The sequence below is a fragment of the Egretta garzetta genome, unplaced genomic scaffold (genome assembly GCF_000687185.1).
Source record: "Egretta garzetta isolate BGI_Z169 unplaced genomic scaffold, ASM68718v1 scaffold88, whole genome shotgun sequence".
NCBI lineage: Eukaryota > Metazoa > Chordata > Aves > Pelecaniformes > Ardeidae > Egretta > Egretta garzetta.
In genome coordinates, this window is record NW_009260408.1 from 1,746,231 (window position 1) to 1,759,060 (window position 12,830).

Here is a 12,830-nt window from a genome sequence, read left to right on the forward strand (position 1 = left end):
ATAGCCATTTGCTGTAGGTGTCTCAGGGACATTACACATCTGTGAAGAAGAAATGAGCGTCTCAGATAATATCTCTCTTTAAATGAGACATACTGAATTGAAATGTGCTGTAAAGAAGGAGTCCCCGTGCCAGCAAAGAGCTGGGCTTCACCAGGAGCTGTTGCTGTTAATAGCTAACCAGGAACTCCAAAGTTATGAAACTGCCTGAGGTCAGGCAGCTATGGGAGAGCACAGCTGTGACTATCTATTTGGGCTAAAGTAATTTAACTTTTGTATCCTAAATCCATATTTGATGTAAATGAAGGTGGTGGGGAAGAAAGGGAAGAATCAAATAACCTCCTTTGGCACTTGGCTGTATGGGTTAGGGATTTTAGCTCTGAACAATTTTTACAGATCAGAAACCTACTGAAGTGTCCCATGACATTAAAGTTTGATTAGGACTTATTCGAGATGCACTGCATATGTCCTGTGTTATCATCTGTTCTCTGAAGTGCAGTGCCCTGAATTTGTGTAAGCAATAGCAATGGGGATAGACTGCATTGCATTCTTTTACGTGAACTCCTTTGGCACAGCAAGGTATTTTATAAAGAAGATTGACATAGGATTCAGCCAGGTCCACAATGCAAATGCGGGAAATGATCTGCTATGATTTTTTAGCTCCAAGTCAGCTGCTATTTTTAGCATCTCTCTTCACTGTCCTACTCCCTCTCTCTGAGCTCACATTTTTACAAGGTCCAAGGTAGGCACAGACCTTGTCATCACCTTATAAACAACATCGGACTGGCTTCCCCAGTTGCACAGTGGAGGTGAGAGACATGGTCACTTTTAGGTCATGCTAATAAATTATTTATGATTCCAACGCTTCACTCAAGTACCATAAGGAAGGCATAATTTCAGGGTTCTGTACTTTCATCTACAGAAAGTTACATGAAATACATAGCTACAGAAAGCATAGTTATGTCAAAGTTAGCTTTCCTGTAGCCGTAAGGGCCAGAATTTTTTAAAATACCATTTAAGTGATGTCTGTTTGCATCTGCACAGAAGCAGCAGTGACTCAGCAGTATGAATTCTCCAAAGCCTTGTTATTTTGATTGGAATGGCAAATTTAAATTAAGCTCATAGGTTGACTACTGGGAATGGATGCAGTGAGAGAAATACAGAAGAGATTCAGACAAGTAGCTAAGGGAGTGGGAAACAGGGAAATAGAGAAAACAAGAGGCAGAAGGAATGGAAATGGAGGGATAGAAAAAGGCTAGTGAGGGTTGTTGAACGTGGTGGTTCAGAGCCTGGAAGTACGAATATTTGATGTCACTTGGGTCAGGATCAGGATACCCATAATGCTCATGCTTGGGGCATTCACCACCAGGTGTAGAACCAAGCTTCAAACACCTGCTGCAAATTGGGATCCAGGTCTTCATCATTCCCAGGTGAATGGATGCTCTATCCTATTCAATATAAAGATGGCCAAGGGAAAACAGCCTTCTTTTCCTTCCCCCCTCTTTCGTGCGGACCTTTATGTGGAAGGTCCGTTCAGAAAACCATGTCTGGCAACTTCAGCATGCAGAAGAATATCTACCCCGTAAATCCCAACAGTACATAGTTCCAAGCTGCTCAGTACATTAAGGCTCAGTACATACAGGTGATTTTAAAAATGTACCCTGCAGCAGAAATGTAGAAATTAGGGAACTGTACTGGGGGAAACCTATGAACACAGACGACCTTGGATACTGATGCATAAAGCAGCAGTTAGGCATCAATGTCTTTTGTAGATCTAGCCACAAGTAAGTGCAGAAAGGTTATATTTTCTCCTTGATTTCTTTGCCAGCATCCTACTGCTAATGGAGTGCAACCTGCTGTGAGAAGCATCCCGTCCTAAATTTATACCCGGTGTATCTCTTGAGGATCATTTTTATTTCTCATACCCAAACTCAGATGGGCATTTGGCACAATGTAATGTATCTTTTTTGCTTGAAATATTATTCATGATTTATCATTTTCCTGCAGCATCTGACATGAGTGGAACATTCTATGTGTTCCTTTCAAACACTTGGTAAAACTGCCTCATCCCACTCACTGATGTTAGTTCTTGCTGCTGATCTCAGCCCAATAATCACACGCCTCCAGCAGCTATTTACGTTTTCCTTTTCCTCCTTTCCCCCCTTCTGTTTTTTAATTTTAAAAAGGACACTGGGAAAGGCACATGAAAAAGTAACCTCATCCAACCAAAATTTCAATATACTTCAAAAGCATATATGAACTGTTGCTGTTGTTCTAAAATTGTTCTTCAACAACTATATTTACAGGAGTAGCTTCTGTTCCACTTAACCAAGCTTACGCAAGCCTAGCATTGCAAAGAACATGCAAGTCTACAACTTCCCAACACGGGGCAACTAGTTTTTCATGTACCATAGTAATATTCAGCTGTAGAAAGTCATTTGCCAGAAGTTGCAAAGCAGATCCATTCTAGAGTCAGAAATGGAAGCTGGATGTCCTGGCTTCCACTTTACTGCACTATGCGCCAGATCTTATTGCTTCCCAAAAGTGAAATAGCTTTAATGGAAGCAATTCTTTCATATATATTTCTTGAGGGAGCGATGCAAAAGACACAGTAGAAACAACTTATGAATATTACAGTCATCACGAAATCCTTTTTTATCAGTTCCTAGGGAAGAATTTTCATACATGAGTGCCTTTAATTCTGCATTTAGAGTCCAAATCAGCACTGAAATATTTACATGCTTCTCTTCTACGTGCTTGATAACAGTGTCCAAAAGCAGGGTATGAACGTCCTACTCAGATGAGAACGTATTAAACTGGGCTTCCTACTGCTGAAGGCTGGCACAATTAATTCACAAGACCTGAGTCACTCCGTGACTTTCCTCCCTCTGTGCAGCACAGAAAACTTGACATCTGAACCAAAGTATGCTTTTAAAAGTTTCCCACGTTACCATGTGTATTATGCACATTGGGCATACAACAGAAGACATACGTACAGAGAAATAACTACTCAGTGGCTACCATATAGCTCATTATGTGAATCTGCGTGCTTTCTGTAATGTGACCAAAATACTTAAAGCTCTGTCTTACCAAGGTCCAAGTGCTCTGGAGCCAATCCAATGAGATTGCTATTCAAAATCTTGGTGGGTTAAGCTACTAATGGATTTTACTAGCTCTCACCTTTGCTGTCTGTAAAGTTCCGTATACTAAGAATGTCATTAAGATCCTGATAGTGGTTCTGCTTAATGTATGTTGTTTTCTCAGGAGTGTCCTGAAGCTGCATTGTGACCTCTTCCAAGTCCTTGTCCAGCTGCAAAACAGAACGAATGTGAATCCCTAAAAACTCCAGAGTCATTGCTTCAGGTATCTGCAGCAACTGCATACCTTGCTATAATTAGAAGGCAGGTGGTAATGCAGTTGCCACACGGTGCCACATAGTTTTCTTATGGCACTGCAGCACTAACTCTAAAAACCATGCTACAAGTAACAACCCACGTTCAGCTGTGATATTGCACACAGGGCATACGAGAAGAATAAGCTTTAGTAGCTGATAGTTTAAGCAATTCAGAGGTACTGCTGAAGGAGAAAGAAATGGGCATTAGAAAGCCCAGTCTGAACAGCTCCCAGCTATTTATTACTTAGGCGTACAAATGTGGCATACCTAGCTATAACCACTTTGTTGAGTCAATTATTGAACATACAGAGAATATAAGTGAACTATGGCATCAGGGGCATGTCCAGCCATGGGAGTGACTGCGGTCAACTCTATCAGGAATGTTTTGCTTTCTTAAACATTATTTTTATTCATTTTACCTTTCTTAGAGTCCTGTTAGACTTTTTGTTTGTGTCTCTGTGTATGTGAAATTTTGAATAAAATGCAACTCACAGTTTTCAGTTTTGGGACTGCGAACAATCTATACTTTTGTGATTTGAAAATTATCCCCATGTTTTATATCTGTTGTGTCTTAAACCGTGTAATCTGATAGTTAGCACTAAACTGCCACTGCAAGCGTAACTTTCCAAGAGGGGAAAAAAATGGAAATAAGGGGAGGGGGAAGAAACAAAAATCCCAGTCCCCTCTCTCCCCAAAAGCATCCTTTAAGACGAGAGGGAGAGAAGCACAGACATTTTCTGACTGGAAGAGCCGGAGCACAAATGCTGGGTTGGTACACCCCTAGCTTTTAGCACTGAGCTGTACAGAGGGTGCTCTCCCCAGAGGCTAACTTGCATTCAGTTGACTACAGTCCCAGTAGAAAATAACCAGATACAAGCATCTCCATGGTGATCTGGGATGCTCTCTCTGTGCACAGTTGTCCAGGATGCGGTGTCCAGAGTACATACCACTCACTACTGGCTTAACTGAATTTTAGAAGTGCTGAATTTAGGTTTACATTTTTTCATTATAGAACTGGGACGAAGCAACCCAAGGTAGATAAGCCAGAGATGTAGCTGCTAGCCATGGTAGGACATTCTTCAAACCCCCTTGACAATGAGACTCTTACTTGGATCTACTGGTTCTGGGTATTGAATTTCATCTATTCAAGCAAAGTCTAAAAAGATCAGCAGGGCCCTGTGTGCATTGATATGGCTCAGTTGCCCTGATCAGCCTTACCTGTGATCACCATCATGACCTTTGCAAGGCACAGGCTGAAATCTTGTCAGTTAGGAGGCTTAGTAGAAAAAACTACAGTAGGATAAAGAAACTGAAATAGCCAGTAGCCAGCTGAGCCTTCATGAAAAATTGGAAGGCTCTCACATGAAAAGGACCTGGCAAAACTGAACTAAGTTTCTTTAACAAGGCAGGGATAACTTCTGCTTTTTGGAGTCTTTGGTAGTCTGAGTAAACACATTTTGGTTACATAGGCAATTGTTAGTTAAGATATGGATAAAGAAGTAATGATTGCAATGAAATGCCTTTTCTTCAAGGTGTAAGAACACTTCACGGACTAGGCAAGAACAGGTTAATTTTTTGTAAGATATAGGCCAGTTATGGTTATCTTGTCTCACAAAATGGGCAGTCTTCAAGGCTGATTTGTCATCGTTTGAGGTCTCCTGAGCAAGGATGGACAAAATTAAAAATATACATGGTATAGCTCTAATGGAATTGGTGCACTCCAGGTATTTAGCCTTTCTCTCAGTAGAGGCTGAAGAAACTTCACGGCCTTTGTGCTACAAGGGTCAGCTTGCATGACGGTAAAGGTCTTTTCTACCTTAAGAAAATACGCAATTCTGTTTCATGGCAGATGCAAAAATCTCTCTAGCAAGCTTTTGAGTGAACTCTCAGAGAGGCTGAGAAATAACAGCAACAGCAGCCTCTGAACTCAGCTGTAAACAGGAACAAAGGTAGTTCTCAAGTGCCCCTGGGGCTGTGGGTCTCTGTTACACTTGGATGCAAAGGTTGCGCTTCTAGAGCTATGCTGCTCTATGGTGCTCACCACGTCCACGTGAAGCAGCAGGGTAATTTGCCTGTTATGAATAAATAAGGGAAGTTTCATTTTAACTTGCTCAGGCATAATTCCATTTTATTACACCTGCTAAGTATTCACTGTATTAATTAGCCACTCATATAAATAATCTGTTTCCTATTATTTCAATATTTTTCTATGGGGAAAGCTAATTTTTTCCTCTAAAAAGTAGTCAACATTTAAGCAGCTTACAGAATTGCAAGAAAAAATTTTTTAAAAAAGTGAATTGGCTAGGCAGTATATCCAATAAACAATACCTCTGTAATTTTCATTCTCAAGCGGTGGTTCTCCGACTGCAGTCCTTCTAGTCGAGATGTGCTGGCCTGATTGACGCTGGTGACTGATGTTGATGTTTTTGAATCTTCTTTCTTTTGATTTTGAGTGAACTGAAATCGTCTGTTCTGAGTGGCTGCATCTGGATTTGTCCTCAGTGTGATGAGCTGAAAGGTTGAAAAGCCTTAAGAGATCCTGTCCACAGTTTTATTTTTGCAGCTATTTCTTTTTTATCTCAAAATATTGAAAGGCAAACCAGGAGTTCCTTTCTGACTTTCAAGTACAAAATTCTGGAAAGTGAGCTGTGCTTGCCACGTGCAGTACTTGAGGAGATTTCTGAATAGCTTTACAGAATAGGTTGAACCAACATGATTTGGCAAAGGGAAGTGTTCAAAAAAAAAAAGGAAAAACTGATTTAAAATATATTTAACTGGATTTTAATTATGTTAAAAATATATTTTAATTTTTCATCAAACATATTTTTCTCCTTCATTGGTATGTTTACACTTTCAAAGGGTATACTCTTCCATTAAGAAAAAAACAACCCACCAAGTCCTTCTCTTCCCAAGCACAGTTTCATCTGAAATCTCTCCTTTCCTACTGTTACAAGTGACACTCAAGCAGAGAGAGGCATGAAACAGGAGTATTAACAGAAAGAACTCATGGGAGATTGCACTCTGGAGATAACAGAAACTTAATTAGGTTTTAGTGACCCAAAATAAACCAAATCTGTTCAAATAAATTAAATAAGCCACTTTAAAAAAAGGTTAACCTTAAACATATTTAATTTAAGCAAATAAGCAAGTAAGATTTAACACTCGGTGACAACGTGAAAATATCACCTCGACGTGAGGAGAGAAAGCTACTAGGCAAGGGGGAGAGAGCTTCTCAGATTACTCTAGCGAATACAGAATTTATGATTACTCGCCAAAGAGCATACATATATAATTGTATACAGACAACGCTGAAGGAGCTCCCTGCCCTGAGAGCATAGGCATGGCAGCATAAATCCAAAGGTGGTGTGTTGTCTGAAAAGAGAGAAGGGGCAATCCTTTTGTTAGCACAAGCCCAGCCAGGTTTTGTGGTATAGCCCCATTTTGGAATTGGTTCCTCTTGTTCTTCAGAGCACAAAACTGTTCTGCAGCCGCAGTAGCATGAAATAAGGAGCTAACCTCTGATAGAGAGAGATCTGACTGATCAGACACTGAAGCACTTGGTCCCTGGCAGGTATTTACAGACCAAGTCTGCAGATCGGGATAGTGCTTGAAGACAATAAATTTCCTTTTTCAGGTGATAAAGGAGATGGAGAAGTCTGGGGTACTCAAGGCCTTCTTGACCTTAGTCTTTACTGGTAAAACTTGCCTTCAGAAATCCCAGACCCCTAGGACTCCTAAAGCAACTGAACACAACAAGTTCATGCAACCTGATGAGGTGTATCCCTGAGGACCAAGGGAGCTGGCTGATGTCATTGCAAGGCCACTCTTGATTACCTTTGGAAGGTGATGTTGACTGGGAGAGGTTCCCGAGGACTGGGAGAAAGGAAATGTCACATCTGTGTTCAAGAGAGGTGAGAAGGAGGATCTGGGGAAATACTGCCTGGTCACCTTCACCTCAGTCCCTGGAAGCTGCTGCAGCAAATCCTCCTGGGAACCATTTCCAAACATATTAAGAGCAAGAAGGTGATTAGAAGCAGTCATTGTTGATTTATGAAGGGGAAATCCTGCCTGACCAACCTGATAGCTTTCTTCAGTGAGGTGTCTGGGCTGGAAGATGAGGGGAGAGGGTTATTTTTCCTGACTTAAGCAAAGATTTCAACACTGTCTTCCACAACACCCTCACAGCCAAACTGATGACGCAGTGACTAGGCAAGTGACCAGTGAGGTGGATTAAAAACAGGCTGAACTGCCAGACTCAAAGGATTGTGGAAGCCAGTCACTAGTGCTGTACCTTAGGGGTTCACATTAGGACCAATACTGTTCAACATCTTTATTAGTGACCTAGATGCTGGGACAGAGCAGACCCTCAGAACGTTTGCGGATGATCCTCCAAGAGGAGGAGGCGTTGATACACCAGATGATTGTGTTGCTGTTCAGTGGGATGTAAAAAGCCAAGCAGGCATATCCTGAAGCTGAGAAAAGGGAAATACCAAGTCCTGCCCTTGGGTAGAAACAAACCCCCAAGCACCCACTCAAACAGGCTGAGGGGTCTTTGGATGGGAAGCAGCTTTTCAGTAAAGGCACTGGGGATTGTGGTGGACACCAAGTGGAACACGAGCCAGCAGTACCCTGGGCCAACGGAGGGGATCCTTCCTTTCTACTCAGCCCTGGTGAGAGCACATGTGGATTGTTGTGTCCACGTTTGGGCTCCCCAGTACAAGAGAGTACTGAAGAAAGCCCAGTGAAGGGCCACAAAGATGCTGAAAAGGATTGGAGCCTTTATGATACCAGCAGAGGCTGATGATTGTTTAGCCTTGAGATGGAAGAGATCGGGGGGGAACATTATTCCTGTGTATAAATATGTGATGGGAGAGAGTAAAGAGGATGGAGCCAGACTCTTCTCAGTGGTGCCCAATGAAAGGAATAGAGGCACAAACTGAAAAACTGGATATTCCATTTAAACATCAGAAAAAAACCTTTTTCTACTGTGAGCGTGGTCAAACATTGGTATAGATGCTCAGAGAGGTTGGGGAGTATTCATCCCTGGAGATAATCAAGACCTAACTGCTCAAGGCCCGGAGTAACCTGCTGTAGCTGAGTCTTCCTAGAGCCCCCACCTCCTCTCCCCCATTTCTTTGATTCTAATTAGGCTGTAATGACTGGTGTGTCTGACTGCCAGACCAAAAACTGCATTAAAATGAAGTTAAAGGTGAAGAACAGTAATTACAAAGCTTCTTAAATTAGCAGGGAAAAGTGTTACAAGATAAAAGCTTGGCAATCTGATGTGGTCTAAGTTCAGACTGAATATAAGATAGAAGTATAGCCATCCATCAATTGACTCATCTTCATCTGGGAGTTTATAGCTAAAGACTGGATGTTTTGCCACAAGGCTATATGCTCTAATGAATTCATTCATGTGGCATGGATTAGATAGAAAAGTACATGGGCAATGTTGTTGGCTCACACTGTACAAGTGATGAGGTTAGATGAGATTTTTTCTTTTTCTCTGGCCATAAAGTCAGTGGAACTTGTGTCTTGCTGCCTCACATCTGTGCAGTTTCAGTTTTGACGAAGAGTCAATGCTGAGTATCTACAAAGAACAATGCCAAATAGCCAAAAATTGCTACCAACAGAGAAAATTACTGTTTTAATCCTGGCCCCCTAGAACTGATTTTGTCTTGCCTCTCTACAGGAAACTGGATCAGAATTAATGTGCTAATGCCATTGCAGCCAACAATGGCATGCACTGGATGGATGACTAGAAGTGAGCAGGGTTCTGTCTCAGAAAGGATGAAGAAGAAAAAAATGGAAGGACACGGACATTTGATAAACATGGACAAACATGGAAAAATTACTTCCTGAAGAGAAACTACAGATTAGGATTGCTTCTTCTAAAGAAGTGATGAGTATGCTGAAAAATACTATAGACCTGTTGGCCCTTAAAAAGGTAATTAGAGTTAACTTCTAACAGGAAAAATATACATAATGTATGTTTGAATTTTGCAGGTCACTTCTACAAGATATCCTTGAACCCAGAAATCTATAACAGTTTTAAAAATGTTTGGACATTTTTTGATCAGATAACAAGAATATCTACAGAGAGTCCAGAGGAGGGCAACAAAGATGATGAGGGGACTGGAGCATCTCTCCTACGAGGAAAGGCTGAGAGAGCTGGGCTTGTTTAGCCTGAAGAAGAGAAGACTGAGAGGGGATCTCATCAACACATACAAATATCTCAAGGGTGGATGCCATGAGGATGGAACCAGACTCTTTGCAGTGGTGCCCAGCGACAGGACAAGTGGCAATGGGCACAAACTGAAGCATAACAGGTTTCAATTGAATATGAGGAAGAACTTCTTTACTTTGAGGGTGACAGAGCACTGGAATAGGCTGCCCAGGGGGATTGTGGAGTCTCTTTCTTTGGAGATATTCAAAACCCACCTGGACGATGTCCTGTGCAACCTGCTCTAGGTGAACCTGCTTTAGCAGGGGGGTTGGACTAGATGATCTCCCGAGGTCCCTTCCAACCCTTGCCATTCTGTGATTCTGTGTGATTCTGTGATACAGTTACTATAAGTAAGATGCAGTATAATGGATATCAACTTTTGTATTTGAGGATACTTTTAAATGGAGAGAGCAATGAACATTTTTTCCCTGATCTATCTTACTCTGCTATGGGGTTTTCCTCAGGTTTTTCTGAGACTCTTGATGCTGAACGAAATGGCAGTGGACGAGGTAGACATTTCACTGGAGAAGTATTGTAATTGCCATGTTATAAGTAAATAAGATTAGTAGAGCTGACAAGAAGTAAGGGAAAATTGTTATGTTTCTAAAACCTAGTTTGCCTATCATTGAGCAGTTGCCTATTCAGATTCATAAAAGGGCCATGAGGCAAAACTGAATTCCAGCACTGTTGGCCCAGGAGACTGCTGAAGATTAGTTAAAGGGAATGTGTTTTATTCTGTGTAGCAGAGAAGTAGAAGTACTCACCTGGCCCAAAAGCATGTTATTGCTTTCATCTGTCAGGCCACAGTTTAATAAATGAAAAAGTCTAATCTTCCAAGTCTTCAGTATCATCTCCTGTGCTTGATGAGCCACCAGCACCCTTCCTATGTCACCAAAATTGTGCTAATTGACTACATACTTGTTAAGGGGAGAGATTTGGTGCCTGTCTCACACTGACATCTTACCTAGATGTACGAACTGGGTGGTGTCAGATCTAATCTTCTGTGGGGTCCAGACAGGTTATTGTGAAACCTGTGCTGGAGCAGGTTGCAGGAGAGAGTGCTTGCCAGCAGTCCTGCTGTAACTGTGGCACAGCATGGTGAGAAGAAATGTAGGGCAAAATATATGAGTGCAAGAACAGCTCTCCAGCTGTGAAAGCACTCACATGGACATTGGAAATGCTGCATTCCACCTCCTGCTTCAACCTCGTTTTTTGTACCTTATCCAATGACAATTTTTAATGCATTTGGAAACCTGGTAATAAAGGGAATGAGGTGAAGTACTTCATGCTAGAAAGCTACGGTTCATGTTTGTATTTTGAGTAGAAAGAACAGAAAGGAAAAATGAGGGCAGGGTGACTGGGGTTTAAAAGAAGAACAGACGAAGGGGTTAAAAAAGGAAACAGAAAAGCCATTTCAGAGCCTGTGGCAGCAGAAAAGAAGGATGGGCAAAGGAGCATGAAAGCAAAGGGGCAGAAGAGCATGTCACAGCATTAATAATATTTTCTCTTTGAAGAGAGTTCTGACATTCTGTGGAGGTATTTTTGGCATCTGAGTTTTAATACGCATTTTCATACAGCTTACACACTTAAATCCTGCAGTATTTTGAAGTACTCTCCATTGCTGTGTTTGGGAATGTTCCCTTAATTTAGAATGAAATCATAATTCTTCCCTAAGATCCAGAATAAAAATATGACTGTATAGGTCTGTACAGCTTTTTAATATTTGAGAAGTGAATTGTAGAACTTGTAAAAACATCCTAGTGAGTCAGTCCTGGAGAACAAATTACTTTGCTTTTTTGCAGATCAGAAGTCAGCTTCTATTGGTAGTCTGTGCCTCTAATTTCTTTCAGAGGGAACACTTTGAGATAAATTTATTAGCTTGTTTCTCTTACACATATAGCTTTTGGTGCCCCTGTTAGAACCATCACCAGAGATACCACTTAGCACCAGAACCTATTCACTATGATTTGTTCAATCCATTGACTGAACACGGACCAGTAAAGAGTCACAAACTCTTTATCACTACTCATTTGAAAAACCTAAAACCAGATTCCAGACATGAAAGCACCTGTGTCTTGGCTGTTGTCTTGCAAACGTTTCAGACATCTGATCGCATACGGATCTGATCTGGGGTGATAAGCTAGATTTATGCAAGTCACTTAAAATGAATGCAATTGTACATTTTACTTCAAAGTATCAAATAAATTCTCCAGAACTTGAGGCTTTGCTAAAGTAAGCTTACGTAGAAACCAGTTCTCCCTTCATTCAAGATCTGTCATACTCATGTCTAAAGCTTAACTCTGTAAGTGTTCCAGCCCTCTGTGGGTGTCTTCTCAGTTCTTCCAACAACGCACAACAAACACATCCTGAGAGCCCAAAAGAGCAAAAAGAAATGAAAGCATCTGCCTTCCAGTCTGCGCCTCACTTAGTCCATTAATATACTCATTAATAAGTATATCTTCAGTGTCAGCGTTTGCAGCATACATACAGTTCTCTGCGGTACTGACAAAGCCTACTGTACCACCATACTTGAAAACCTTAGAGGTTTCAACACAGTTGATCTTATAGCATGCCAGCGAACTAAAAAGGTCTTACTGTTTTGTAGGTATAAAAGCAGAGATCCTGATTGTCTTGCTTAGGGTACATGAGAAACATGGCAGAGTAGACAACTGGGCCTGTCCCTCCTGAATCCCCACTTATCACACTTTCCAAAAAGTTCCTGAAAGTTGGAAATGGAGACTATTCCATTGAAATTACAGAAAACAACCTTCATTTCCCCAGTCACAGATTCAGTAAAGATATAGGCATTAGAAACACATGTATTCAAGCTCCTGTAACTGCATATTCCACTTTCTCCAAAATCTCATGAAGTTTTGTTCTTCCTCTCAGGATCCAGACACAAGAGATTATAGATGGGCTTGGTTTAGATTTCACGCATGTCCCCTGTACTTGAAGAGGCAATGAACTTTTACATATTAAATCACAATTATAAAACAGAAGGAAAAAAATTCAGACCCATGCTAAACAAATTCACCTACCTTAGGTACAAACACAAGGCAGAGAGTAATGGTGCTGCAGAATATTATGACTAAAGCAACGATGCAGAACTGCACATTGGGTTGGTCCCGAGTAAGGAATGAAACAGCAGCACCAATAATGCACATTATCCCCACATTGTACACACTCATTCCAATGTACTTGCTGTCATTCAAA

At 41.2% G+C, this 12,830-nt stretch overlaps 1 protein-coding gene across 1 annotated transcript in view; it reads right to left on the reverse strand.

Moving 5' to 3' along the window:
• GABBR2 (gamma-aminobutyric acid type B receptor subunit 2) overlaps positions 1-12,830 on the reverse strand; it is a 400,562-nt gene that overhangs the window by 13,162 nt on the left and 374,570 nt on the right. The window contains exons 17-19 of the mRNA XM_009643511.2: positions 12,656-12,830; positions 5,720-5,902; positions 3,178-3,307 (exon numbers count right to left, since the gene is read on the reverse strand). The exon at positions 12,656-12,830 is cut by the window's right edge and continues 14 nt beyond it. Of these exons, the coding sequence (XP_009641806.1) occupies positions 3,178-3,307; positions 5,720-5,902; positions 12,656-12,830 (488 nt within the window). The remainder of the gene's footprint in view (positions 1-3,177; positions 3,308-5,719; positions 5,903-12,655) is intronic.